The sequence below is a fragment of the Oryctolagus cuniculus genome, chromosome 14 (assembly GCF_051225735.1).
Source record: "Oryctolagus cuniculus isolate XC-2025 breed Fujian yellow rabbit chromosome 14, ASM5122573v1, whole genome shotgun sequence".
Classification (NCBI taxonomy): domain Eukaryota; kingdom Metazoa; phylum Chordata; class Mammalia; order Lagomorpha; family Leporidae; genus Oryctolagus; species Oryctolagus cuniculus.
This window is the reverse complement of record NC_142880.1, coordinates 45979223-46003266: the sequence shown is the minus strand read 5'-3', so window position 1 is coordinate 46003266 and position 24044 is coordinate 45979223. Positions and strand designations below refer to the sequence as shown.

Here is a 24044-nt window from a genome sequence, read left to right as displayed (position 1 = left end):
TTCCTGGAAGCTGAGAATTTGGATGAGTTCAAGTTCAAATTAACCGAGTTCTGTAGGCAAGTAGTTCCCAAGCATTTGGTCCCACCCCGCTCCTCTTGCTATTCTCAAAAGTCATTGAACCTCAAAGAGCTTTTGTTCATGTGGGTTCTATCTGTTCAAGTTTACTGCATTAGAAATTAAAACCAAGCCTTTAAAAATATTTATTAATGTATTTGAAAACAACAATAAGGAACTCATGGCATGTTAGAATAAACATCTTATTTTATTTAGAAGACTGTTTTCCAAAACATAAGTAAGTCAGAACTCTTACACTGTCCTACATTTTTTCAAATTTCTTTAGCATTTGGCGTAATAAATGACAACTGGATTCTTTTACCTGCTTCTGCATTTAATTTCATTGTTTAAATGCCTTGTGTTATGTAGCCTTTGGAAAACTCTCTTGACTACTGGTGAAAAATAAGAGTAGAAAACCAAATAACATCTTAGTAAAGGTTAAGCATCCCTAATGCAAAAATCCAGAATGCACCAAAATTTCCAGTTTGTTGTGTGCTGTCAGTAATACCGCAGGCCGGCGCTGCGGCTCAACAGGCTCATCCTCCACCTGCGGCACCGGCACACCGGGTTCTAGTCCCGGTCAGGGCACCAGACTCTGTCCCGGTCACTCCTCTTCCTGTCCAGCTCTCTGCTGTGGCCCGGAAGTGCAGTGGAGGATGGCCCAAGTCCTTGGGTCCTGCACCTGCATGGGAGACCAGATGTACCAGCTGCAGTGCACCGGCCATAACGGCCATTGGAGGGTGAACCAACGGCAAAGGAGACCTTTTTCTCTGTCTCTCTCTCTCTCTCTCTCTCTCTCACTGTCCACTCTGCCTGTCAAAAAAAAAAAAAAAAAGTAATACCGCAAGCAGAAAATTACTCATCTGACCTCATGTGACTTGTCACAGTCAAAAGATAGGCACAGGGGCCAACATTGTGGTACAGCAGGTTAAGCTATTGCTTGCCATGGTTTAAATCCCAGCTGTTCTGCTTAGGATCCAACTCCTGCTAATGTACCTGGGAAGGCAGCAGAGGATGGCCAAAGTACTTGGGCCCTGCCACCCTTGTTGGAGACCCAGATGGAGTTCCTGGTTCCTGGCTTTGGCCTGGCCTAATCCTGGCTATTGCAGCCATTTGGGGAGTGAACCCGTGATGGAAGATTGCTCTCTCTGTCTCTCTCTCTCTCTCTTACTCTGCCTTTCAGATAAATAAAAAAAAAAAAATGCAGGCATGAGAAAAATATTGAATAAAATTACTTTCAAGCTGTTTATGAAATGTGTGTATGAGCCTTAAATGAATTTCAGGTTTAGAGGGTCTCATCCCTAAGAAAACCCATTATTCATATGCCAGTATCCAAAATATGAAACACATTTGGTCTCAAGCATTTTGGATAGGAATGTACAACCTATATTCCTAAAGAAAGCAGTCACAAATCTGACAGGGTCTCCGGGACCTTACAGGATTTCGAAACCACACTTTGCTGGGCGCTAGATTCTTCTGTGCTGCTAACCTAAGATTCACGAAGGGAGTGAGTAACGTAACCATGTAATGTGTGTTCTGTAAAGTCTGCCTGAGAGATTCAGGAGTGTTCTTTGCTGCAGGGTGTGGCAGTGCATCCATGGGCTTAGAACCCATTTGGAGTCCAATGACTTGGTTGTTGTTGGGATCCACCTTTGTCTTCTTGTTGGCTTTCAGCTTTGGGCAGGTCTGCAGAGTTACTAGGGCTGGACCCAACGCAGCTCACAGATGCTCTGACCCAGAGATCCATGTTCCTCAGGGGAGAGGAGATCCTCACGCCTCTCAATGTTCAGCAGGTACGCACTTTTCAGATCCATGGCTTTGATTCCAACAAGTAACTGTAGTGACTTGTTCAGAGTGTAATGATAACAGAAGTGTTGGATACAGACAAAGCTATTGAACTGTCTCCTAGGAAACAGAAGTAGCATAGTGTTTTGAGAAGAGGTCTAATACAGACTACCTGAGTTTGAGTCTTGGCACTTTCCAATTACCACTTGAATAAATTGGGAAATTTATTCACCGTGCCTCAGTTTCCCTCTGTAAGGATAATTCTCATACCCCATTCATTGCATTCTTGTAACTTATAACTCAACATACAAAGTTGAGCTTGGAAGCCCATTATTTAAAGGAACTCTTGTGTATCCCACTATAAAATCCATAAAGTCAAGTGAGCTCCAGTTTATTCCTTCTCTAAATATCTGTATCTTCCCAGATGGTATTGATTTGCTTAACACTGGGGATCTGGGGGGCCTGTGTCACCTAGAGCTGTGGTCTCCCCCACAGGCAGTTGATAGCAGAGACTCCTTGGCCATGGCACTTTATGCACGCTGCTTCGAGTGGGTGATCAAGAAGATCAATAGCAGGATCAAAGGCAAAGATGACTTCAAATCGATTGGCATCCTTGACATCTTTGGATTTGAAAACTTTGAGGTAGGCTGCCAAAGACTGAGACACATGAATTCTTTTCTGTCCATTTACTGTCTGCTCTTCAACAAGTCTCTTCAAACACACACTGGTGTTTTTCTGCGCCGATTTTTCTTCATCTTTATGGGGAATAGTGAGGATGCTAATGATGCTTATTGAATGGCTTTCCCCCTTAGGTTAATCACTTTGAGCAGTTCAATATTAACTATGCAAATGAGAAGCTTCAGGAATATTTCAACAAGCATATCTTTTCTTTAGAACAACTAGAATATAGCAGGTAAGCACTCAAAAGATCCCTCTTCAAAAACGTTTTTAAAAATCAACTACATTAGATCACTTTGAAGAAATATTTTTATTTAACTTGGCCCTTTTAAATCTTTCTCCAGAGAGGGATTAGTGTGGGAAGATATTGACTGGATAGACAATGGAGAATGCCTGGACTTGATTGAGAAGGTAATGGATGTTGAAGAATGGCTATAGTCCCTAGGGTGTCCAGCTGGGTTGATTCATATTTACAAGAACAAAGAATCTTGTGCGAACACGCACATCAAAGATGTGAATGTTTAGAGCACAATGGGCCATTTGGAAATGTAAATGTAAATGTGCAAGGTGGAATTTAAATACTTGGCTGCCTTAAAACTATTGTCTCATAGAACTCAGTATTTGAGAGTCAACAGTGTGTGAATTGGCTTCACTTGGAAGCAGGAAAGCCTTGCCAACATCAATAGTAGATGTGCCAGTTCTAAAAGTTTTATCCACAAAATTGCAGTGGGCTCCATTTTTCAAAGGATTTACTTAGAATTCAAATTAATTGGTTTTCTTTATAGTGTAGGAATATGAAATTCTCTAAGAAATCACTCTATCATTTTTATATTAACCTCTGACTGATGGAGAGGAGAAAGAGTTCTCAGATAGTTTGAGAGGTACACATTCACCTCTTAATCATTTGACCCTTTTCTTTCCTCTTCTAGAAACTTGGCCTCCTAGCTCTTATCAATGAAGAAAGCCATTTTCCTCAAGCCACAGACAGCACCTTATTGGAGAAGTTACACAATCAGCATGCTGTATGTCAAAATCTGCCTGTTCTTAATTATGTCTGAATAGCAGATCTGTGGATTAAGATTACGTACAAGATGTCTCAGCACTGTTGGCTCAACTTTTCTCACATTTAACTTTTCTCCTCTCTACTTGAAACTCTTCTGTTAGCGGAGCCAAGTTGAAATAAGTCAGGATTGGGATTGGGGCTACTTGTCAGAATATGTCCAAGTGTTTTGTGGATAGAGAACTGAAAATTGTTAGCCTACTCTTAATGACATAGTCAAGAGTTGCATGGATGGTTTTGACAAAGTACATCTTATGTCTTGCCCTACAACTCTGACACGTGGCAAGATTTGATATTGGTTCCACCATCTAGTATTTAATATTATTTGGAAGTCAGAAGAAATCACTGAGTGAAATAAGGCATTACTTTTTTTTTTAATAGAATAACCACTTTTATGTGAAGCCCAGAGTTGCAGTCAACAATTTTGGAGTGAAACACTATGCTGGAGAGGTAACTTCTTACTAAGATACTTAAAATATCTCCCCACTTAGTATATAGAGGAAATCATAGATTCAGAAACTAATCATGCCTCTATTGAAATGATTTATCTTTGTGAGTTTAACATGAATGGAAATGCTTATGACCTGAAGTTATTCTTTTGATCAGTTCTGGTTTTATTTTTTTTTACAACTAGGTGCAGTATGATGTCCGAGGCATCTTGGAGAAGAACAGAGATACCTTTAGAGATGACCTTCTCAACTTGCTAAGAGAAAGCCGGTATGTACGTCATTTTCCTCCACAAAGTCAGTAACAAACAAATTAAAATTTGTGCAATTACCCTAGGAGGTAGCAGGAGATGGCTCAAGTAGTTGGGTCTCTGCTACCCATATGAGAGACTCAGATTGAGTTCTCAGCTCCTGGCTTTTCACCTGGACTGTTTCTGGGAAGTGAACCAGTGGATGGAAGATCTGTCTGTCTCTTTTCCTCTCTCTCTCTGCCTTTCAAATAAAATGAAAAGTAGATAAAAATTAAAATAAATGAAATTTGTATAAATGTATTATAATTATAAAACAAATTACTATTCTGGAAACACCTTGATGTAGTATCTTCTTCCCAGACAATATTTTGCCAGTACAGTGACTCAAGATATAGAATAATTGTAACAGCATTGACTGACTCTTAATGAAGGACTAAAGTGACCCAGAGCCAAGAGTTTGGTACTGTTATTGACCACATTATATTATAAAGATGAGGAAACTGAGGTTTGGTGTGGCTAAGTGACTTGCCCGAGACCCTCAATTGGTAACCAGTGACCTGTAGAGCCTAGTTGATATCAGGTCTGCTTGGCCCAAGATATCAGGCTATTATTCAGCTGACCTGCTTCTTCATGGCAAGCCTGGAGCCATATGCTGAATTAATTTCTGCCTTGGTGTTATAGGAGCCACATATCTCTAGTAAATATAAGGGGTGTCAAAAAAATAAGTGTTAATTTAGCCAGAACTATAAATTTATTACACAGTCATGAATTGTAAATTCACACCATTAAATGAATAGCTAAAACATGCAGAAATTTTTCAAATGATTAGTTTAACTATTTGTGTAGAAAATGTCAGGAACCTTCCCATCTTTAGAAGAATTTGTGAGAAAGCGTTTGGGAAAAAATGCTTATCTGAGAGTTTTCAAATACCTGTGTCCAATATGAATCTGTAACACAAATAAATATTATCTAAAGAAGGAAGTAGTACAACTGTTAAAAAGCTGTAATACTTTTAGAAATGTAAATATCAAGTGGCCAGTCTGTCACTTGGAATTGGGACAAAAAGGAGCCAATCGGAAGTGTCAGTGTAGAAGCTCAGCAGTTGATGTGTGTGGTCTTTGTTGCTTTAACTCTCCTTTGTGAAGATTTACTATTTACAACAATGTCAGTTCATTTTATATTTAGGTGAAGTTTCAGGCCTTTGAAAATCAGGGATGTTTATTTTTTAAAGAAAGATTTTATTTATTTGAGAAGTAGAGTTACAGAGGAAAAGACAGAAAGGTTTTCCATCTGCTGGTTCACTACCCAAATGGCTGCAACAGCTGGAGTTGGGCCGATTAGGAGCCAGGAGCTTCATCTGGGTCTCCCACGCAGGTACAGGGGCCCAAGCACTTGGGCTGTCTTCTATTGCTTTCCCAGGCCATAGCAGAGAGCTGGATGTGAAGAGGAGCAGCCAGGACCCAAACTAGCACCCATACTGGTGCTGGTGCTGCGGGAGGAGGCTTAGCCCACTGTGCCACAGTGCCAGCCTCAAATGAGGGATGTTTTAAACATAACATAACACGTTGCCTGTTGGAGCAGTTGTGTAGTTGTTAGGTTTAAGTTGATGTGTGACTCTTCAGTGGCAGTCTGTTCTAGTGAAAAAAGCAAGGTGGGTGTGCTGGATACCTTTGTTCTAATGGTAAGCGTTCTGGGATGGGAATGAGGAACTGGGCCTTTCTGCCCCAGGTTTCCCTCTGCAGATCCAGGGGCTTGGGCTGTTTGGTCGCTCCCTTCCCTTTCACCTTTGACATCTGTGACCTGTTAGTGCAACCAGAACTTTTCCTGAGAGAGAGCTCAATGCACATTTAGAGAGATTCAAAGAGTGAACATTGACAAGCACCCGAGAACCAAAATGAAAAAGGTTGGAACAAAGTGAGAAGCCGCCAGGAGAAGCACGGGTGCTGTCGCCTTGGGAGTGCAGATACCAGAACAACCTCCCTGCCCTTTCTAGTGACAGTGAAGCAACCCAACCTCCCTGCTTTATAACCCATAATACCTTCCGTGCATGGGAGATAAGAAGTTACTGGGAAGCCTGTTCTTTAGTAATACTGGTAATGAGTGTCATAGAACTCTTTCCTAAGAACTAACAGCAGCATGTAAAATATGCCAGACACTCTGATCTCAGCCTTTTGCATACATTTTCTCATGTCCATCTCATCAGATCCTCAGGGAATACTTCTAAAGTTGTCACCATTTTCCAGATAAAAGAAACTGGAGCCTAGTAAGAGGTGAAGCATCTCACCCTAGGGATGCAGCTGGGAGATGGTGGAGGCAGATTTTGGACCCTGGTCTGCCTCACTCCAGGGTGGTGTCCCGCAGTAGTGCCCTTCTATAGGTTAATTGGTTGGATCTTTGCAACCTCAGGAAATGGGTGAAAGAGGTATCTCACTTCTACAGGCAAGGAAGCTGCAGCTCCAGGGGATCGAGTGGCACCCCAGAAAATGTGGCGCTCCTCAGTGGGGTGCCACCCTTGGATCACTGCCAACCCCATTCTTCTCTGCAAGACTTGGTGCTCTGAAGGCTGGCTCATTTTTTTCAGTGCCTAAAGCTCTTTGGCAGTGGTTGGGTTGAAATTGGAAGCTGTCTTAGCCCTGCCAGGCCTTGGCGTAATACTTCTAATTATCAGTGGGAAAATGCCCCATAATTGCAGTTACCCAGCACGTAATAATCAGGTATGTGAGCCTCACGATCTCCCTGCTGTTCCTTCACACAGATTCGACTTCATCTATGACCTATTTGAACACGTTTCAAGCCGCAACAATCAGGACACCTTGAAATGTGGAAGCAAACATCGGCGGCCCACAGTCAGCTCCCAGTTCAAGGTCAGTCTCTACCGCTGGCTTTGATGAGTTGGTTGTTACTGTGGTTTTAATAATTGAGGGGGCTGGTGCTGTGGTGTAGGTTAAGCCTCTGCTTGCAGTGCTAGCATCTCATATGGGCACTGGTTCAAGTCCCAGTTGCCCCACTTCTGATCCAGCTCCCTGTTAGAGTGCCTGGGAAAGCAATGCAGAATGGCCCAAGTGCGTGGTCCCCTGCACCCACATGGTAGACCTGGAAGAAACGCCTGGCTCCTTGCTTTGGCCTGGCCCAGTCCAGACCATTGTGACCACTTAGGGAGTGAACCAGTGGATGAAAGATTTTCTGTCTCTCTCTCTTTCCTTCTCTGCCTGTATTTCTGCCTTTCAGATAAGTAAGATCTTTAAAAAAAAAAAAATTGAAAAGAGGTGTTGGGTATATGTGAGTTCCATTAGACTATTTAATTTTATTTTCCTTTATCATGCTTTTAAAATAGCAATTTATAAATATGTTTCTCATATGAAACATGTAGATTCTTTTCTTTATTAAATGAGGAATAGCTAATTTTTCCAAGCATTTGAAGTAAAAGTTCTTAAGAAGATATCTTTGGGCTGGCGCCGTGGCTCAATAGGCTAATCTTCCGCCTTGGGCGCCGGCACACCGGGTTCTAGTCCCGGTCGGGGCGCCAGATTCTGTTCCGGTTGCCCCTCTTCCAGGCCAGCTCTCTGCTGTGGCCAGGGAGTGCAGTGGAGGATGGCCCAGGTGCTTGGGCTCTGCACCCCATGGGAGACCAGGAGAAGCACCTGGCTCCTGGCTTCGGATCAGCGTGGTGCGCCGGCCATTGGAGGGTGAACCAACAGCAAAGGAAGACCTTTCTCTCTGTCTCTCTCTCTCACTGTCCACTCTGCCTGTCAAAAAAAAAAAAAAAAAAAAGATATCTTTGCCTGTCTTTGATTACTCCGGTTTGTATTTAATAATGACCATTTGCATATTTAAATACAACCATAAGAATATTCTTATTTGCATTTTAAGATGTAAGCATTTTATGTAGTTTAGAGGTAGGACAAACGAAGACCATTTCCCCAACTTAATTGTTATACTCTCAAGTGGAAAATGTTAACATGAAGAGGAAATGGCAGCATGTAATTCAGCACGTTTTTATGTCTGCCTTTGTGAGGCTGTCCTTGATTTGGTTCTTCAGTGGGCTGCACAGGGCTGGGTTCTGTGTGACACCTGTTGTATGAGTACAAGACAGGGGAGATGAGTCAGGATACGACCAACATGGCAGCAGGTTTAACTCCTGTGGGATGTGATATTCATAGCTACCATTTACTGCATACCTCCCATGTGCCAGTCATTAGGCTAATCACACTTCACATAGTTGTCTTGTTCATTCTTTACACGTAACCCTACAAGTATATATGATGTGCCCGCTTTAGAGAGAAGAAAAGTGAGGTGTAGTAAAGTGGAGATCGCTCAGTCCCTCAGAGGACTGACTCAGGGATTTTACTTGAAACTGGGGTCTCTGTCTCTGAAACCTGTGCTCTTAGTCTTCCAGCGAAGGTGCTCAGTTTTCTTTTTCTAGGTCAGTTTTTCCTGGAGCTGCCTGGGAAGGTTTTGTGCATTTGTGAGACCTGACTTGGACAAGAAGTGGAGGAAACGGGAAGGGCCAGGTGGACTTCCAGGTAGAATGAGGGCAGGAGGAAGACATCTCAGAGACAGAGATGTGAGACCTCCCTCCAGAGGCATCAGCAGATAGGAGTCTTCTGGACAGGACACCAGCCGAGAATTTAGGTTGTTATCAGAATAGGAAGGGCAGACAATGTGAAGAGGCTTTGTCCGCTGAGAAATCCTCAAGATTTCTGAGCAGAGAGTTGTAGTGTTGTAGACAACCTAGTTGTCTTTAGCATCAAAACTGTAAGAAAACAGAGGGAACACAAGTGGATTAAGAGACATGTATGTCAACCAACTACAGTAATTAAACCACACTTGGATTCTGATGCAGAAAAACAAAATGCTTAAAAATTATGAAATCTAGGATGAGCGTGTGGCCTAGGTCACATATGTACTACTACATTGTAGTAACTGGGTTTGAGTCCCAGCTCTGCTTCTGAGTCCAGCCTCCTGCTAATGTGTCTTCTGGGGAGGTAACAGGTAATGGCTCAAGTAATTGGGTTTCTGCCTCCCATGTGAGAGACTTGGATTGAGTTCCCAGCTCCTGGCTTCAACTGACCCAGTGTGCCATTGTGGGCATTTGCGGAATGAGCCAGGCCCTGGGAGCTCTGTCTGCCCATATTTCCTTCTTCCCTCTCCTCTCCCTCTCTTCTCTTCTCTCCCCTGTCCTGTCCTCGCCTCTCCTCTCCCTTTCTGTCCCCTCCCCTCTCCTCTTCTCTCCCCTCCCTTCCCTTCCCCTCTCCTCCCTTACCTCTCCCCTCTCATCCCCTATCCTCTCACCTCCCCTCCGCAGCCCCTCTTATCCTTTCTCATCTCCCTCCCTCATCCTCTTCCCTCCCCTCACCTCCTCTCCACTCTCCTCCCCTCCTTTCTCCTCTCCTCTCCCCTCCACTCCTCTCTCCTCTCCTTTCCTCTTCTCTTCCCCCCTCCTCTCCCCTTGCCTCCTGTCCCTTCCTCTCCTGTTTTTAAATTATGAAATTTGGGGGAGTTGAACATTTTAACATGAAATGTGAGATTCTTGTACATTGTAATTACATAATATTTTAAAGTATTTGACCTTTAATAATGCATGCTGAAATATTGATGGATAAGATAATATGGTATCTGGGATTTGGCTTTCTTTTTTTAAAAAAAGATTTATTTATTTATTTGAAAGGCAGAGTTAAAGAGGCCAGAGGCAGTGAGAGAGGGAGAGGTCTTCCTTCTGCTGGTTCACTGCCCAGATGGCCACAACTGCCAGAGCTGAGCTGATTCGAAGCCAAGAGCCAGGAGCTTCTTCTAGGTCAAGCACATGAGTACAGGGGCCCAGGCATTTGGGCCAACTTCTACTGCTTTCCCAAGCAATAGCAGAGAGCTGGATTGGAAGTGGAGCAGCCAGGACTCAAACTGCCGCCCATATGGGATGCTGGCGCGGCAGGCAGTGGCTTTACCCATTATGCCACAGCACTGGCCCCGGATTTGGTTTTCAATGGGAGATGGGAGTAGTATGCATGGAGACAGAGATCAGGCAGAATGCAATAGCTTTGAGCTGAAGCTGGTGATATAGACTCATTAAATACATTATCTGCTTTGGTGAATAATAATAATAATTTTTAAAAAACCCTTCATAACAAAAATTTTTAAGGAAAATAGTAGTATAGATTGATCTGATGTTTATAACCTGGTGATTAGAAGGCAAGAGTGAGATATTGTGGCTCACAGGACATGAGCATTGGTATTGGCTATTTTGACAGAAATAATGAATTAGGGAAAATAATTACAATAGAAAATCAGATACTTCACAGTTTTTCTGTACAAAACATTGAGATATCCTAGGGTTCCTTTTGCTTTATTGACCAAACATTTTTTGAAATGGCACTATTTCAAAGGAAGAGAAAAATGAGTTTTTATACTGTGAAATAATCTCAGTTACAATGAATTGTAATGTTTCTGCAGTTTTATATTAGGTTGACAAGTAAAAGTGAAAAAACTCTTTACTATTCCTGATTTATATTGTTTTGCTTTTTATTCTTATTTCTAATAAGTACTTTGATGCTGAGAAATTTAAAGAGTGACACACTAAGACTAAATCAACATGTACTTTTTCCTCCCTAATAGGACTCACTGCATTCCTTAATGGCAACGCTAAGCTCTTCTAATCCTTTCTTTGTTCGCTGTATCAAGCCAAACATGCAGAAGGTAAGATTTATGACAGTCCCAGACTGAAATCTCGATTGAGTCTTCCAAGGAGCAGCCTCCTGGGGTGGCTCCGTACAGATGTGGGGTCTCCAAAGTGCTGTCGTAAATGGTTAGAAATGGACAAGACGCTGGTATAACCAGTCCATAAATGAAAAGCTCCCTTTGCCCCTTGAACCTCAGTCTGCCTTTGAGTGATGCTGTTCGGCTTTAAGATCTGTTCGTAAAGGAAACCTTGGGAAGCCTGCCTTTTTTGTATTTTCTTTCTTTCTTTTAACCTTTGGTTTCAAATTCTTGAGGCCGGCTCCAGTGTGATCCAGTGTGTTTCGAGGAAATAGTTGGTGTGGGTTTTTTTTTTACTGTGGTTGATTTCTTTGAGCTTTCTGTTCTATTGCTACATCGTTAAACATCACGCAGAGACTGTAGCGCTGGGTTTTAAATACTTCAGCTAGTTGATCCTAACTCATGAGAAGACACCACAAAGATCATCCTTAGTTTTAATGTCTTGGCTATGTGATTTTAGCTTTTAAATGTTGTTACGTGATCAGAAACAATGTGAATTTTAAAAGGAGATGCTACCTAAACAAAGAAAATGTAGTACTATTAAATACAAGCAGTTGCTGAATCCAAGGCTAAATGTGCTGTTGCCTTTTAAAGTGTTTTTAATGAAATTAAGTTATTTGGATTTGGCAAGCCAGCCTCTCTGGAGCAATCCTGTGGGTGTAGCTGAGAAACCTGATCTGAACTGCTTCTCAGTAGGTTTACATTCTATCTTGATAGCTTTGCTGGTGCCACATGTTATTTTTTTATACTATTGACCAGTTGCCTTTGGCTTCATAGTACGCTGATTCCTTGTTTCTAGTTTAAAGATGTATACTTGTAAGAACCACAATATGGAGTTCTCTGTCTTTCGTAGGAGCAAAATCAGGTATCACTAAGAGTAAACTGTTCAGTTTGTTACCTGACGGTGAAGTGTGATGGTAGGAAGTTGGCATTTGTGTCACATAAAGTGGCTGGGTATTAGGTAGAGGCTCTATAATGACTTTATGTGCGCTGTTCTGGCAGTTGGAAAAGCAACTCCTTTCCTCATCTTTCAAATTTATATTAAAATGTTTCAGAAAATGGCAACATAAATAATACCTGGTGATAAGCAGTATCAGATATTAGTAGTTAGAACATCTTACTGGGCCGGCGCCACGGCTCTCTAGATTATCCTCCACCTGCGGCGCCAGCACCCCGGGTTCTAGTCCTGGTTGGGGCGCCAGATTCTGTCCCGGTTGCTCCTCTTCCAGTCCAGCTCTCTGCTGTCGCCCGGGAGTGCAGTGGAGGATGGCCCAAGTGCTTGGGCCCTGCACCTGCACGGGAGACCAGGAGAAGCACCTGGCTCCTGGCTTTGGATCAGTGCAACACACAGGCAGTATCGGCCACTTGGAGGTTGAACCAACAGAAAAAGAAAGACCTTTCTCTCTGTCTCTCTCTCACACTGTCTAACTCTGCCTGTCCAAAAAAAAAAAAAAAAAATCTTTCTGCATAGTAGTATTTCTTGTAAGCAGGTTTATATTCCACTTGTCATGCCTTGTGTTCCCATGACAATACAGATGGCCGTGATGTCTGTGGTGCACACATGTGTGAGCTCCATCAGCATTCCTCCCAATTTTGGCCACAAGAGAAGTAATATATCCTGTCTTTCCACCTGCAGACACACACAGGACTGGAAGAGGGGCAACCGGGACAGAATCCGGTGCCCCGACCGGGACTAGAACCCGGTGTGCCAGCGCCCAAGGCGGAGGATTAGCCTATGGAGCTGCGGCGGCGGCCTGGTTTCTGCATTTTAAAAAATGCGCCCACTCCCCCTTCTGTTTCCATGTGTGTTGGCTCCTGGCCCCTGACATCTCCTGACTGGAGACATGATAATTACCAACACACTAAAGGCACTAAAGAATGGGCCACAGGAGGCAGAGAAAACATCCTAGTCCTGTTAAAGGCCTCCAGAAGTGAAGGCTCAGAGACTGGAGCCAACTTGTCTGAGAGTAAAGGTGTTGGTGTAATGTGTGTCAAAATGCTGATGGGAACAGAAGAGCAACTTAGGGCTGCTCCAGTAGTGTGCCTGTAGTTCCACTGAAAATACCCAGACTGCTACTGCTGATTATGTTCAATGAAATTCATGTAAGCATCCCTTATTTGGAGCTTTTCACAAATGTCTGTAGTTCCAGGATAGATTCTTCTAGAAATTTCACAGGGAAAAATCTTGCCTTCCCTCTCCCCAGAGATGAGTGTGTCTGGAGCAGGGGAGACAGGTCTCTGTTATCACCCCCATTTTCTTCTCCATTCTGTTTATCAGGAGAACTTGGGAGGTTGCATTTAAGTGTGGGCGTGTGTGTATTTTGTGCATGATTTAAGCACAAGGATCACGGATTTGGGCAGACTCCAGAGAATTGGGGGAGGGGGGCAGGTTTTTTGACCAGAGTTGAGGACGGCAGCCATGAATCTGTAGAAAAATCAGTAGCTGCTTTTGTGCTCTTAGCAGCAAAGGCAAGACTCTCACAGAGGGTCCCCCAAGCCGTAGCCCCCCACCATGGCCTGCAGGACAGGCTGCCCTCCAAGTGTTTGCATCCCATCATCGGCTGCTGGGCCCTAAAGAATCTAGAAATTCTTTGCGTGTCTTTGTTTTATGAGTTACTTGTTAATTTGGGGTTTGTTTTGCTTTTTTTGTTGTTGTTGCTGTTATTTGGGAATTTTGTGTTTAATTTTGAAAAGGTGGTACAGAGGGAAACTGTTATAAATGCAGGACCACACATGTCAGTGCAGCTCTAACAACGCGTGGACTTGTTTTCTCTTTTATAAATGGCCTTTCTCCGAGCTTGGGTGTTGTGTGGAAGGCACTTCACTAGCTCCTTGAAGACTCCTCCTGGTGCTAAGTTATGAAGCCCATAAAAAAGCACCCGCCCTGGCCTCCACAAGCTCTGGAGGGAATCTTCTATCGCGTTTAGGATTTTCAGAGTTCACAAAGGGCAGGCTTCTCTATTAGATGGTTTTTACTCCGGCGACATGGCCTTTTAGCTCTTTTCTGCTGTGATTTGCTTAGGCAGTAGCAGTAGCTGACCCAGAGTGCCCCAGCCAAGCACAGAGAATTTCTGCATCAGAAAAAACCTGCTTGGCCACATCAGGATCTCCCCCCAAGGGCGCCCACAGCCTGTGATCTCTCCCTGCCTGGTATTTTAGCAAATAAATTCTAGTCAGAAAAGTCTCTCATTAACATTCCTCAGAAAAGCCCTCAGGAGGTTCAGGACAGATTTAAGGAGGGAACAGACTGATAAATATCAGCAGGCTCCTCCTAGTGTGAGAACTCCTTGTCTGCAGAGGCCAGGGCCACCTCCTGAAGAATCCATCCAGGCCACCCATCCAGGAGAGCCTGGATGGCTCCCCTCCACGTGTACTGTGTACTGTGTACTGTTTACTGTGGGTGTGGGGAGGACCTGGGTTTGAGGAGGGAAGTGTTAGGAATTCCAGCAGCAGCCTTACCTTTGTTAAATATATAGTTTATTTCTCATTTATTTGAAAGGCAGAGAGATAGCGATTTCCCATCTGCTAGTCCATTCCCCAAATGCCCACAGCAGCAAGGGCTACCAGACCAGTCAGGAGCAAGGAATTCAATCCAGGTCTCCTGTGTGGGATACAGGCACCCAAAACCTTGAGCCATTGCTGTGCCTCCCAGAGTGTGCATCAGCAAGAAGCTGGAATGCAGAGCAGGCCAAGGACTCGAACACGGGGGCTGCGGTACTGGATGCAGGTGCCCTAGTGGTGCTTAACGCAGCACCGAAAGCCCGACCGGCTTCACATTTGAGCCTTGGTATAACACTGCCCTGAAAGATTCCGTCAGGTCTCCTCCAAAAAGGTGAAGACTCAGGTCTCCTTGTTTCTCTGTGGCTGGGGGCTGATAGGGAAGTCACTTAGCAGGGGTAGCCTCTAAAGCAAGAGGAGAGGAGTGATGGGCAGGGTTGTCTGCACTGAAGGAGGCCAGAGATCAGGCCCCAGGGCGGGGAGACTGAGGCTCTATTGAACTTGCAGTCCAATCATATTTTCTGGAAGGTAAGATCTGAAGAAAGAGGATGACCCTAGAGAGACAGGGTTAGCCAAGACCAGTTGAGGGTAGAAGGTTTTGAGTCACCATCTGTCTCCTGCCTTGAGGCACAAGGACACCTAAACCTTGCCATACAAAGGGCTTCTTCAAGGACTCTGGAGGTGACCTGTGTCCCCCTCTTTCATGTGCTACTTTCATATCATGCTAACTCCCTCATGATGACACCTTCCTGACCAGGACCACACAGGAAGTGAGAACTCCAGGAGACACTGGAAACAGGAGCCTTTGGTTTCTACAGGCATGATAATTTGATGAATGGACTTAATGGATGTGAAACTTTTAGTCCAGGGATTCAACTTGGTGTAATCCAGGGGCTAGCAGCCATTCTCTTTCCCTACCCCTTTTTTTCAAACACACATCAAACATTTGTTTTTGTTTTTGTTTTTATTTATTTATTTATTTATTTATTTTGACAGGCAGAGTGGACAGTGAGAGAGAGAGACAGAGAGAAAGGTCTTCCTTTTGCCGTTGGTTCACCCTCCAATGGCCGCTGCGGCCAGCGCGCTGCGGCCGGCACACCACGCTGATCCGATGGCAGGAGCCAGGAGCCAGGTGCTTTTCCTGGTCTCCCATGGGGTGCAGGGCCCAAGCACCTGGGCCATCCTCCACTGCACTCCCTGGCCACAGCAGAGAGCTGGCCTGGAAGAGGGGCAGCCGGGACAGAATCCGGCGCCCCGACCGGGACTAGAACCCGGTGTGCTGGTGCCGCTAGGCGGAGGATTAGCCTAGTGAGCCGCGGCGCCGGCCCAAACATTTGTTTTTAAAAAAGAGACATTTTGATAGTAATGTAGCACATTTTCCACCTTAAATTTTTGGACCTGAGGTCAGTAGTGTGGTACAGCGGGTTAAACAGCAGCCTGTGGTGCCCGACATCTCATGTGTGTACCAGCCAGAGTCCCAGCTGCTCTGCTTCCAATACAGGTTCCTTCTAAGAAAGTGGGAAAGCAGCCAAAGCTTGGGTCCCTGCCACCCATCTGAGAGACCCAAGTTCTAGGTACTTGGCTTTGGCCCAGTCCAGCCCTAGCCATTGTAGCCATCTGGGGAGTGAACCAGTGAATGGAAGACACTCTTTCTCTGTCCGTCTTTCTGTCTCTCTCCTCCCTCTCTGTAACTGTCTTTCAAATAAAATAAATACAATCTTTTTTTTTCTTGACAGGCAGAGTTAGACAGTGAAAGAGAGAGAGAGAGACAGAGAGAAAGGTCTTCCTTTTTCCGTTGGTTCACCCCCTAACAAATGGCCTCTATGGCTGGTGCACTGCGGCTGGCGCACTGTGCCAATCCAAAGCCAGGAGCCAGGTGCTTCCTCCTGGTCTCCTATGTGGGTGCAGGGCCCAAGGACCTGGGCCATCCTCCACTGCACTCCCAGGCCACAGTAGAAGAGCTGGATTGGAAGAGGAGCAACCAGGACAGAATCCGGCACCCCAACTGGGACTAGAACCCGGTGTGCCAGCACCACAGGTAGAGGATTAGCTAAGTGAGCCGCAACACCGGCAATAAAATCTTTTTTTAAAAATTTGGCCCTATTATATTTCTCTCATGTCTTTTTTTTTGCTTCCTTTTATGCATCTCATTTCTCATTAGTCTTCTTGAGATTTTTTTTTTCCAGCAACCTTTTATGTTTCTTTTTGGGCTTTTGCTCTCTAATCCTTTCTTGTTTATAAAAGTATAGAGCTACCCAAGTCCTACTCTGCAGGGGGAATCTTACCCATTTTTGACCCAGATGATAGCACAGTGTCCAGGCAGTTGCATGTGCTTGGTAAATGTTGAATTGCTCAGAAAGGCAGATTATAGAGATGCTTGTGGTAGTGAGCATTCACCTTGTCAACAATAACGACTCATGTACCATCTTTGACCTTTATTGCAACAGGTTTCATCCCAGTTAATTTATTTTATTTTGGACATAGTTTTCGTTTTTGCTCATCCTTGATTTGTATTGTTGGAAGTTACTCTGGAGATACAGTAGTAGTAGCTAAATTTTGTTGTAATATCCTGGCTACGCACCAGCCTTCCCAGGATAACTTGGTACTCTACTCTGCCTGTCTCCCTTGGCTGACCCTTCTCAGACAAGGACCCCTCAGGTTCAAGGCCCTTTGGGAACTGCTAAACAGAGCAGCAGAGACTCAGTCACAAACATTGCTTCCTCTGGGGCTGATGCTTCATCCTCAAATACTCAGATCTCTAAATGAGGCGTTTCCCCTAAGGACTTTGTGATCTGCCGTGATTAGGCCGGGATGCACCATATAACAAAGGTTTAAACTTACAGGTTAAACATTGGGTTTTAACATTCTGATTGAACTTTCTGAAATTAGGGTGCAGTGTTGTGGTATTAAATTGGTTAAGCCGCCACTTGGGATGCCCATATGCCATATCAGTGTGCCAGTTCAAGTCCCTGATGCTCCACGTGTAATCCAGGTCCCTGCTTAATGCACTTGGAAATGCAGTAGATGATGATGATGGCTCAGGTATTTGGGTCTTTGCCATCCTTGTGGGAGGCCCAGATAGAGTTCTGGGCTCCTTTATCCTGATCCAGTGCTGGCTGTTGGGATGCAGTCACTTGAGGAGTGAACTGGCAGATGGAAGATCAATCTCTTTCACTCTGATTTTCAAATAAATAAATAAATAAATCTTGAATAACTTCCTGGAAGTACAGAGCTTTCATTTGGAGGATGCCCTATTTTGCTGAGTCTGACTCCAGTAGAGTAAAATCACCATTGTGTATCTGTCACTGGGGGAGCACACACAGCAGCTGCTGTTCTGGGCCAAAGTGTTTCTTATCACACAGCTCTTGGTTATTTGACAAAAAGTGTGAAACTGAGACCCTTCACCACCGTAAATACACCCTTGGTCACTTTGTTTCCAGGCCTTTCTGCAGATGCTGTAACTTTCTGTCTCAGGGACAGATCTGTTAAGTGTAGTGTTGTAACCTCAGGGACAGGACAGACAGACGAAGTACTTCGCATAGTGTCCATAATTTGCGCAGACGGTAGGGAAAGCAGTGATGAAATTGGCCTGCATGCAGGCATCAGGTTGTGTGGAGATGGCTCCTTGGACCACAGTGAGTCTTAGGCACATCGCAATTGCGGACCTATCCAGATGGGAACATATTTACTTTAAGAGCCAATGAAATGCATCCAGTTTATCCCCTTTCAATGTCACACAAAGGGATCATCCTCTTTGTTGCTAAGTAACCCTTGGAGAGGGAAAATTCACTCCTGACTACACCTGAGGCAGCTTGTTGCTTTTTCTTTTTTAGGGCCTTACTGTTTATGGGAAAGGTTTTATCTGTACTGAATGGTAGCTGCATTTTCACATCTTTCACTCACTGGTCTTCATCCATTTGGGGTTGAAATCAAATGTCAAATACTCATTTCAGTGAGTATGTCAAATATTAATAATGTCCTCATGAAAATATATTTTTTCCTCCAGTAGGCAGCCACCTCAGTGTAATTTATCAAAATTTTCTTTTTTCTTTGTTTTAATCTACTTGAAAGGCAGAGTGAAAGAGAGAGAGAGAGAGAGCGCCTCCATTTGCTGTTCACTCTCCTGAAATGCCCACAACAGCCAGAGCTGGGCCAGGTGGGAAGCCAGGATCCAGGAATTCCATCCTGGGTCTCCCATGTGGATAGCAGGGACCCAAGGACTTGAGCCGTCATCCATTGCCTCCCAGGCACAGTAGCAGAGAGCCGGATCAGAAGTCAAGTATGTGGGTCTCAAATCCGCAGCTTGATAATGGTACATGGCTTTCCCGAGTGGTGGCCCAATCTGCTGCACCATAACACCTGCCTCTATTCCAGAATTTTCATTCAAATGTCAGTATATGATGCTGTACCACCTCAAGGCTGTTGTATGACCTGGGGATTATTCCCCTGTCTTTGAAGCATGTGTACTGACAGTACCTCCAGTATGAGTATTAAATGAAGTCATGTACATATTATTGCATGAAATAATGGAGGTGAGAGAGAAGCCCAACATGTGCCCCTGTGACTTGTTTCTGTTTCCTCCCATTGCCTCCTGGGCTCCTGCACCTGGCCGGCTGGTGATACTCTCCCCATCTTTTTTGTCTTTGTTATTGTTACAGAATAAACATACCTATATCAGTTCTTTTATTTATAGATGTATCCATTTATTTGAAATGCAGTTACAGAGGGAAAGATCTTCTGTCAGTTAACTCCCCAGATGGGCACAACAGTCTAGGCTGGGCTATGCCAAAACTCAGAATCAGAGCAGCTCAGAACTAGAGCAACCAGAAGGGATGCTGACGTTGCAGGTAATGGCCTAACCTGCTGCACCACAATGTTGACCCTAATTCTTAAAATTAATAGTGGGAGCCAGCACTGTGGCACAGCATGTTAAGTCGCCATCTGCAGTACCAGGATACTATATGGGCACCGGTTCAAGTCCCAGCTACTCGTCTTCTGATCCAGCTCCCTGCTAATGTGCCTGGGAAAGCAGCAGAAGATGGCCTAAGTCCTTGGGCCCTTACACCCGCGTGGGAGATCCAGCAGTAGCTCCTGGCTTTGGCCTGGCCCAGCCCCTGCTGTTGTGGCCATTTGGGGAATGAGCCAGCAGATGGAAGATCTCTCTCTGTGGGTCTCCTTCCCTCTCTCTGTAACTCTGCCTTTTAAGCAAATAAATAAATATTTTAAAAAATTAATAGTGGCTAAGTTTTGGCACAATACTTGCCATTTGCAACCCTTGCATCCCATATTAGAGTGCCTGCTTGAGTCCCGCTGCTCTGCTTCTGATCCAGCATCCTATTAATGCATAGCCTTGGAGGCAGCAGATGGTGGCCCACGTATTTGGATCTCTGATACCCATTGAAGAGGCCCAGATGGAGTTCTGGACTTTGGCCTGGCCCACCCCTTGCTATTGCAGGCATTTGGGGAGTGAACCATCAGATGAAAGAACACTGAGGCCAGCGCCCCAGCTCACTAAGCTAATCCTTAGCGCCGGCACCCCGGGTTCTAGTCCCGGTCGGGGCACCGGATTCTGTCCTGGTTGCTCCTCTTCCAGGCCAGCTCTCTGCTGTGGCCCGGGGAAGGCAGTGGAGGATGTGCTTGGGCCCTGCACCCACATGGGAGACCAGGAGAAGCCCCTGGCTCCTGGCTCCTGCCTTCGGATAGGCGCGGTGCGCCAGCCGCAGTGTGCCGGCCACAGCGCACAGGCCATGGCGGCCATTGGAGGGTGAATAAACAGCAAAGGAAGACCTTTCTCTCTGTCTCTCTCTCTCACTGTCCACTCTGCCTGTCAAAAAAAAAAAAAAAAAAAAAAAAAGCAGAAACCAAAGCAATTAGATATAACCAAATCTCAGCATGGAAATACAAACATGAAAAGATGTAATTTCTTAAGTATTCTGGTGGCTCAAGTATTTTCAAGCAGGCCAAACTTCAAAAACTGCGAGTATTTGGCCAGCGCCGCGGCTCAATAGGCTAATCCTCCACCTCTGGCGCCGGCACACCGGGTTCTAGTCCCAATCGGGGCACCAGATTCTGTCCTGGTTGCTCCTCTTCCAGGCCAGCTCTCTGCTGTGGCCTGGGAGTGCAGTAGAGGATGGCCCAAGTCCTTGGGCCCTGCACCCGCGTGGGAGACCAGGAGAAACACCTGGCTCCTGGCTTCGGATCAGCGGGGTGCGCCGGCCGCAGCAACCATTGGGGGGTGAACCAACGGAAAAGGAAGACCTTTCTCTCTCTCTCTCTCTCTCTGTCCACTCTGCCTGTCAAAAAAAAAAAGAAAGAATGAATGAAAGATCACTGTGTGTATATGTCTGCCTTTCAGATGGGAAAAAAATTAATAGACTATTGTTTTAGAAAATTTTTTTTTAAAGATGTATTTGTTTATTTGAAAGGCACAGTTACAGAGAAAGAGGGAGAGACAGAGAGAACTCTTCTGTCTCCTGATTTCACTCTTCAAATGACTGCAATGGCCAGAGCTAGGAGCTAGGAGCTTCCTCTGGGTCTCCCTTGTGGGTCACAGGGGTCCAAGCATTTGGGCCACCTTCAGCTGCTTTCCCAAGCTCATTAGCAGGGAGCTGAATCCAAGTGGAAGAGCCCAACACCAACCAGCACTGACATGGGATGCTGGTGTTGCAGGTGGCGGCTGAATCTACTGCACCACAACACCAGACTTGCCCAAGACTCTCAGTTGATAACCAGTGACCTGTAAACCCTAGTTGGTTTCAGGTCTGCTTGGCCCAAGACAGTTTTATACAGTGGACTCTGTAGAGTTGTCCACGTAGCCAGCTCTTCACTGCAGTGAATCTCACAGCCTTAGGGTTGGTCCCATCCCCTTGCAGTCTTATTGGACAGTGCCCATGCAGCACTGACCTGCGCTCATCCTTCCTGTCCTGGGCTTTGGCACTCTCCTGCACCCGTGCACCTGTGCACGTGCAGCACACGTTGCAGCCTCTTCTTTCCACTCTGGAAAATATCTCACGCAGGAGACCTGCAAAAGGGCAGTTTTACCTTTTGATGAACTGTTAGTCAAGGAAACATGGAGGCAACCACTCTTCCCCAGAGAGGGAGCAATCACAGCACACCCCTCCGTGGTCACTTCAGTCCTGTTTACCAGGTTGTCACAGTAACCATTCAGCCGTGCTGCCTGAAAGACCAGGAAAAAAGCCATAGATGAGGCTCAGCAAAATTGAAGAGTGCTGTTCCCAGGATGGATTTTCAAAGGCCACAACTAAGTTGCTCAATTTGGCCCTGGAGCATTATTAAAAAAAAAAAAGTAGATCATCTTTAAAAATCAAGAATCTTTGGGCCTTCAAATGTATTTATGTGTCTGTTGGTGCATGCAAGTTAGTTAGTTTGCTCCTGCAGTCAAAAGTATCCTCAGCAATTACCACGCCAGGCTGGCCTTCCTTTGAGTAGAATCAGGAATGAATTAAGCAGGCACAGCCCAAGACACCACATAAAAGGCCGGGAACACCAGCAAGCCAAAGAAAGCCCGTTTTTGTGTCTGTCAGCTTAGAAGCTCCTAGCGCGGACTGCTAAAGATGCAGCCATTTACGGTGGACAAAAAGTGAAGGGGGAAAAGAAACCCAAGGTACGGTTTTTGTCTCGTTTGTGTGCCTTGCAGTGGTTGTACAAGTTTAAAATTCTGCAGAGAACACACCAGAGCTGAGCAGAGCGTGCTGTTTCTCCGAGCACCCAGTTTTTAGTTTGTAGCAAATGGGTGAGTGCTGATTCTGAGCTCAACGTGTGTGTGCGAGGATGAACTACTAATGCTTCCTGAAAATGAGGAAGGGGGTCCACTCATCATATAAGGCATTGACAAGGCTGTGTGTTTCTGATATAGCATTTGCCTTCCTATGAAAGAATTTGTCATAGTAAGTTGAAAGCGGAAATGAGTGGCGTGCTGTCTTTTATTTGGATTTCTTATCTCAGATTACCTCTTTCAAAGCTTGTACACTGTACTCATACAGCTTTTCTCTGCTTTGTGTTTTATAGGAACTTTTAAAAAAAAATTTGCTCAAGAATAATCTCTTTGTAGATGGCATTGTGAACTGGTTTGTACACTAGTATGGAAATGCGTAGGAGTTGAGTGGCCATCTGTTGAATATTATGTGCTTGTTTCACATAAGCACACCCATGTGGGAATTTTGCAATCAGTCTGGAGAAACCTGAGGAGGCACACTTGGTTGGGATTCTCTTATTCCCCAAAGGAGAGGTCCCCCTAGGAAGAGCTAAAGAAAAGCGCCTGAAATGCTAATCTCTGCCTGGCAGACAGAGGATTCACAGGAATTGCAGTGAGGGGAGGGGGGTGTCTATTCAGTTGCTAAACTTGGCCTTGAAGGGTGTCTGTGTTTTCAGCCTGAAGGTGGCCTTTCATATTAAATTGACTTACTTTTAAAAAGAAATGAATAATAATGTGGCTGGACTGAGCAGGCTTTTGTTGAAACATAAGGTGGCTAAGTGGAAACCAAATATTGGAATGCTTGGTTTGGGCATCTCTTTTTAAAAGTAATGGATCTGATAAAGGAAGGTGGCTGTGCTCCTGAGGACAGGACAAGGTTTTCTGACCCTTCCTGTTTGGTTTGTTTGTTTGTTTGTTTATTTTGACAGGCAGAGTGGACAGTGAGAGAGAGAGACAGAGAGAAAGGTCTTCCTTTTGCCGTTGGTTCACCCTCCAATGGCCGCCGTGGCTGGCGTGCTGCGGCCGGCGCACCACGCTGATCCGAAGCCAGGAGCCAGGTGCTTCTCCTGGTCTCCCACGGGGTGCAGGGCCCAAGTACTTGGGCCATCCTCCACTGCACTCCCGGGCCATAGCAGAGAGCTGGCCTGGAAGAGGGGCAACCGGGACAGAACCGGCGCCCCGACCGGGACTAGAACCCTGTGTGCCGGCGCCCCAAGGCGGAGGATTAGCCTAGTGAGCCGCGGTGCCGGCTTTGTTTGGTTTAAATATGCGGACCTCCCCCACCAGCTGCAGAACTAAGGCTCCAGTGGCAGGACCCAGAAACACCCAAACTTTCCTCTTTCAGACAAAAGCCGTGGCTGTTAAAGGATACGTGTGGGACGATGATGCAATTAGAGCGACCCCAGTCTGCCCTGCTTTCTTCCCACCTGGGAGGTGCCAGCTGCCGACACTGGGTCCTTGGAGGGGGTGGGGGGGCCCCAGGGTGACCCTCCAACTCTGCGTTTCCACTCTGGTTCCACCAATCAGAGTAGTAGCCCCACTGCCGTGTCTGAGCCCCTCCCAGCACCAGCTGTCCGTCTAGCACTTGCAGACAGATTGTTTTTGTCCCCTAGCAGGGGTAACCCTGCATTAGCAGTTCCCCAGGCAGCCCCTCAACTAGTGATTCCTGTTAGTGACTTTGATCTAAAATTCAGGCTGCTCACCCAGCAGCTGTACAAAGAACCCCTTCCCAGATCCCCAGCAGCTGTCCAGCCCCCTGGATGACTTTGGAGCATAGGGCTGGGTTTGAGGCTAGAAACCAGAGAATG

The 24044-nt window shown here is 45.4% G+C and overlaps 1 protein-coding gene across 3 annotated transcripts in view; it reads left to right on the top strand.

Moving 5' to 3' along the window:
- MYO10 (myosin X) overlaps positions 1-24044 on the top strand; it is a 106877-nt gene that overhangs the window by 16289 nt on the left and 66544 nt on the right. For 2 of the 3 annotated variants that reach the window (XM_008262082.5, XM_008262083.5), the window contains exons 4-12: positions 1729-1847; positions 2335-2481; positions 2652-2752; positions 2862-2928; positions 3447-3539; positions 3959-4027; positions 4212-4294; positions 7030-7138; positions 10884-10964. In XM_008262082.5, coding sequence (XP_008260304.3) covers positions 1729-1847; positions 2335-2481; positions 2652-2752; positions 2862-2928; positions 3447-3539; positions 3959-4027; positions 4212-4294; positions 7030-7138; positions 10884-10964 — 869 coding nt within the window. Of the gene's footprint in view, positions 1-1728; positions 1848-2334; positions 2482-2651; positions 2753-2861; positions 2929-3446; positions 3540-3958; positions 4028-4211; positions 4295-7029; positions 7139-10883; positions 10965-22077; positions 22147-24044 lie in introns of those variants that run through there. The other variant, XM_089312648.1, reaches the window with a different exon arrangement.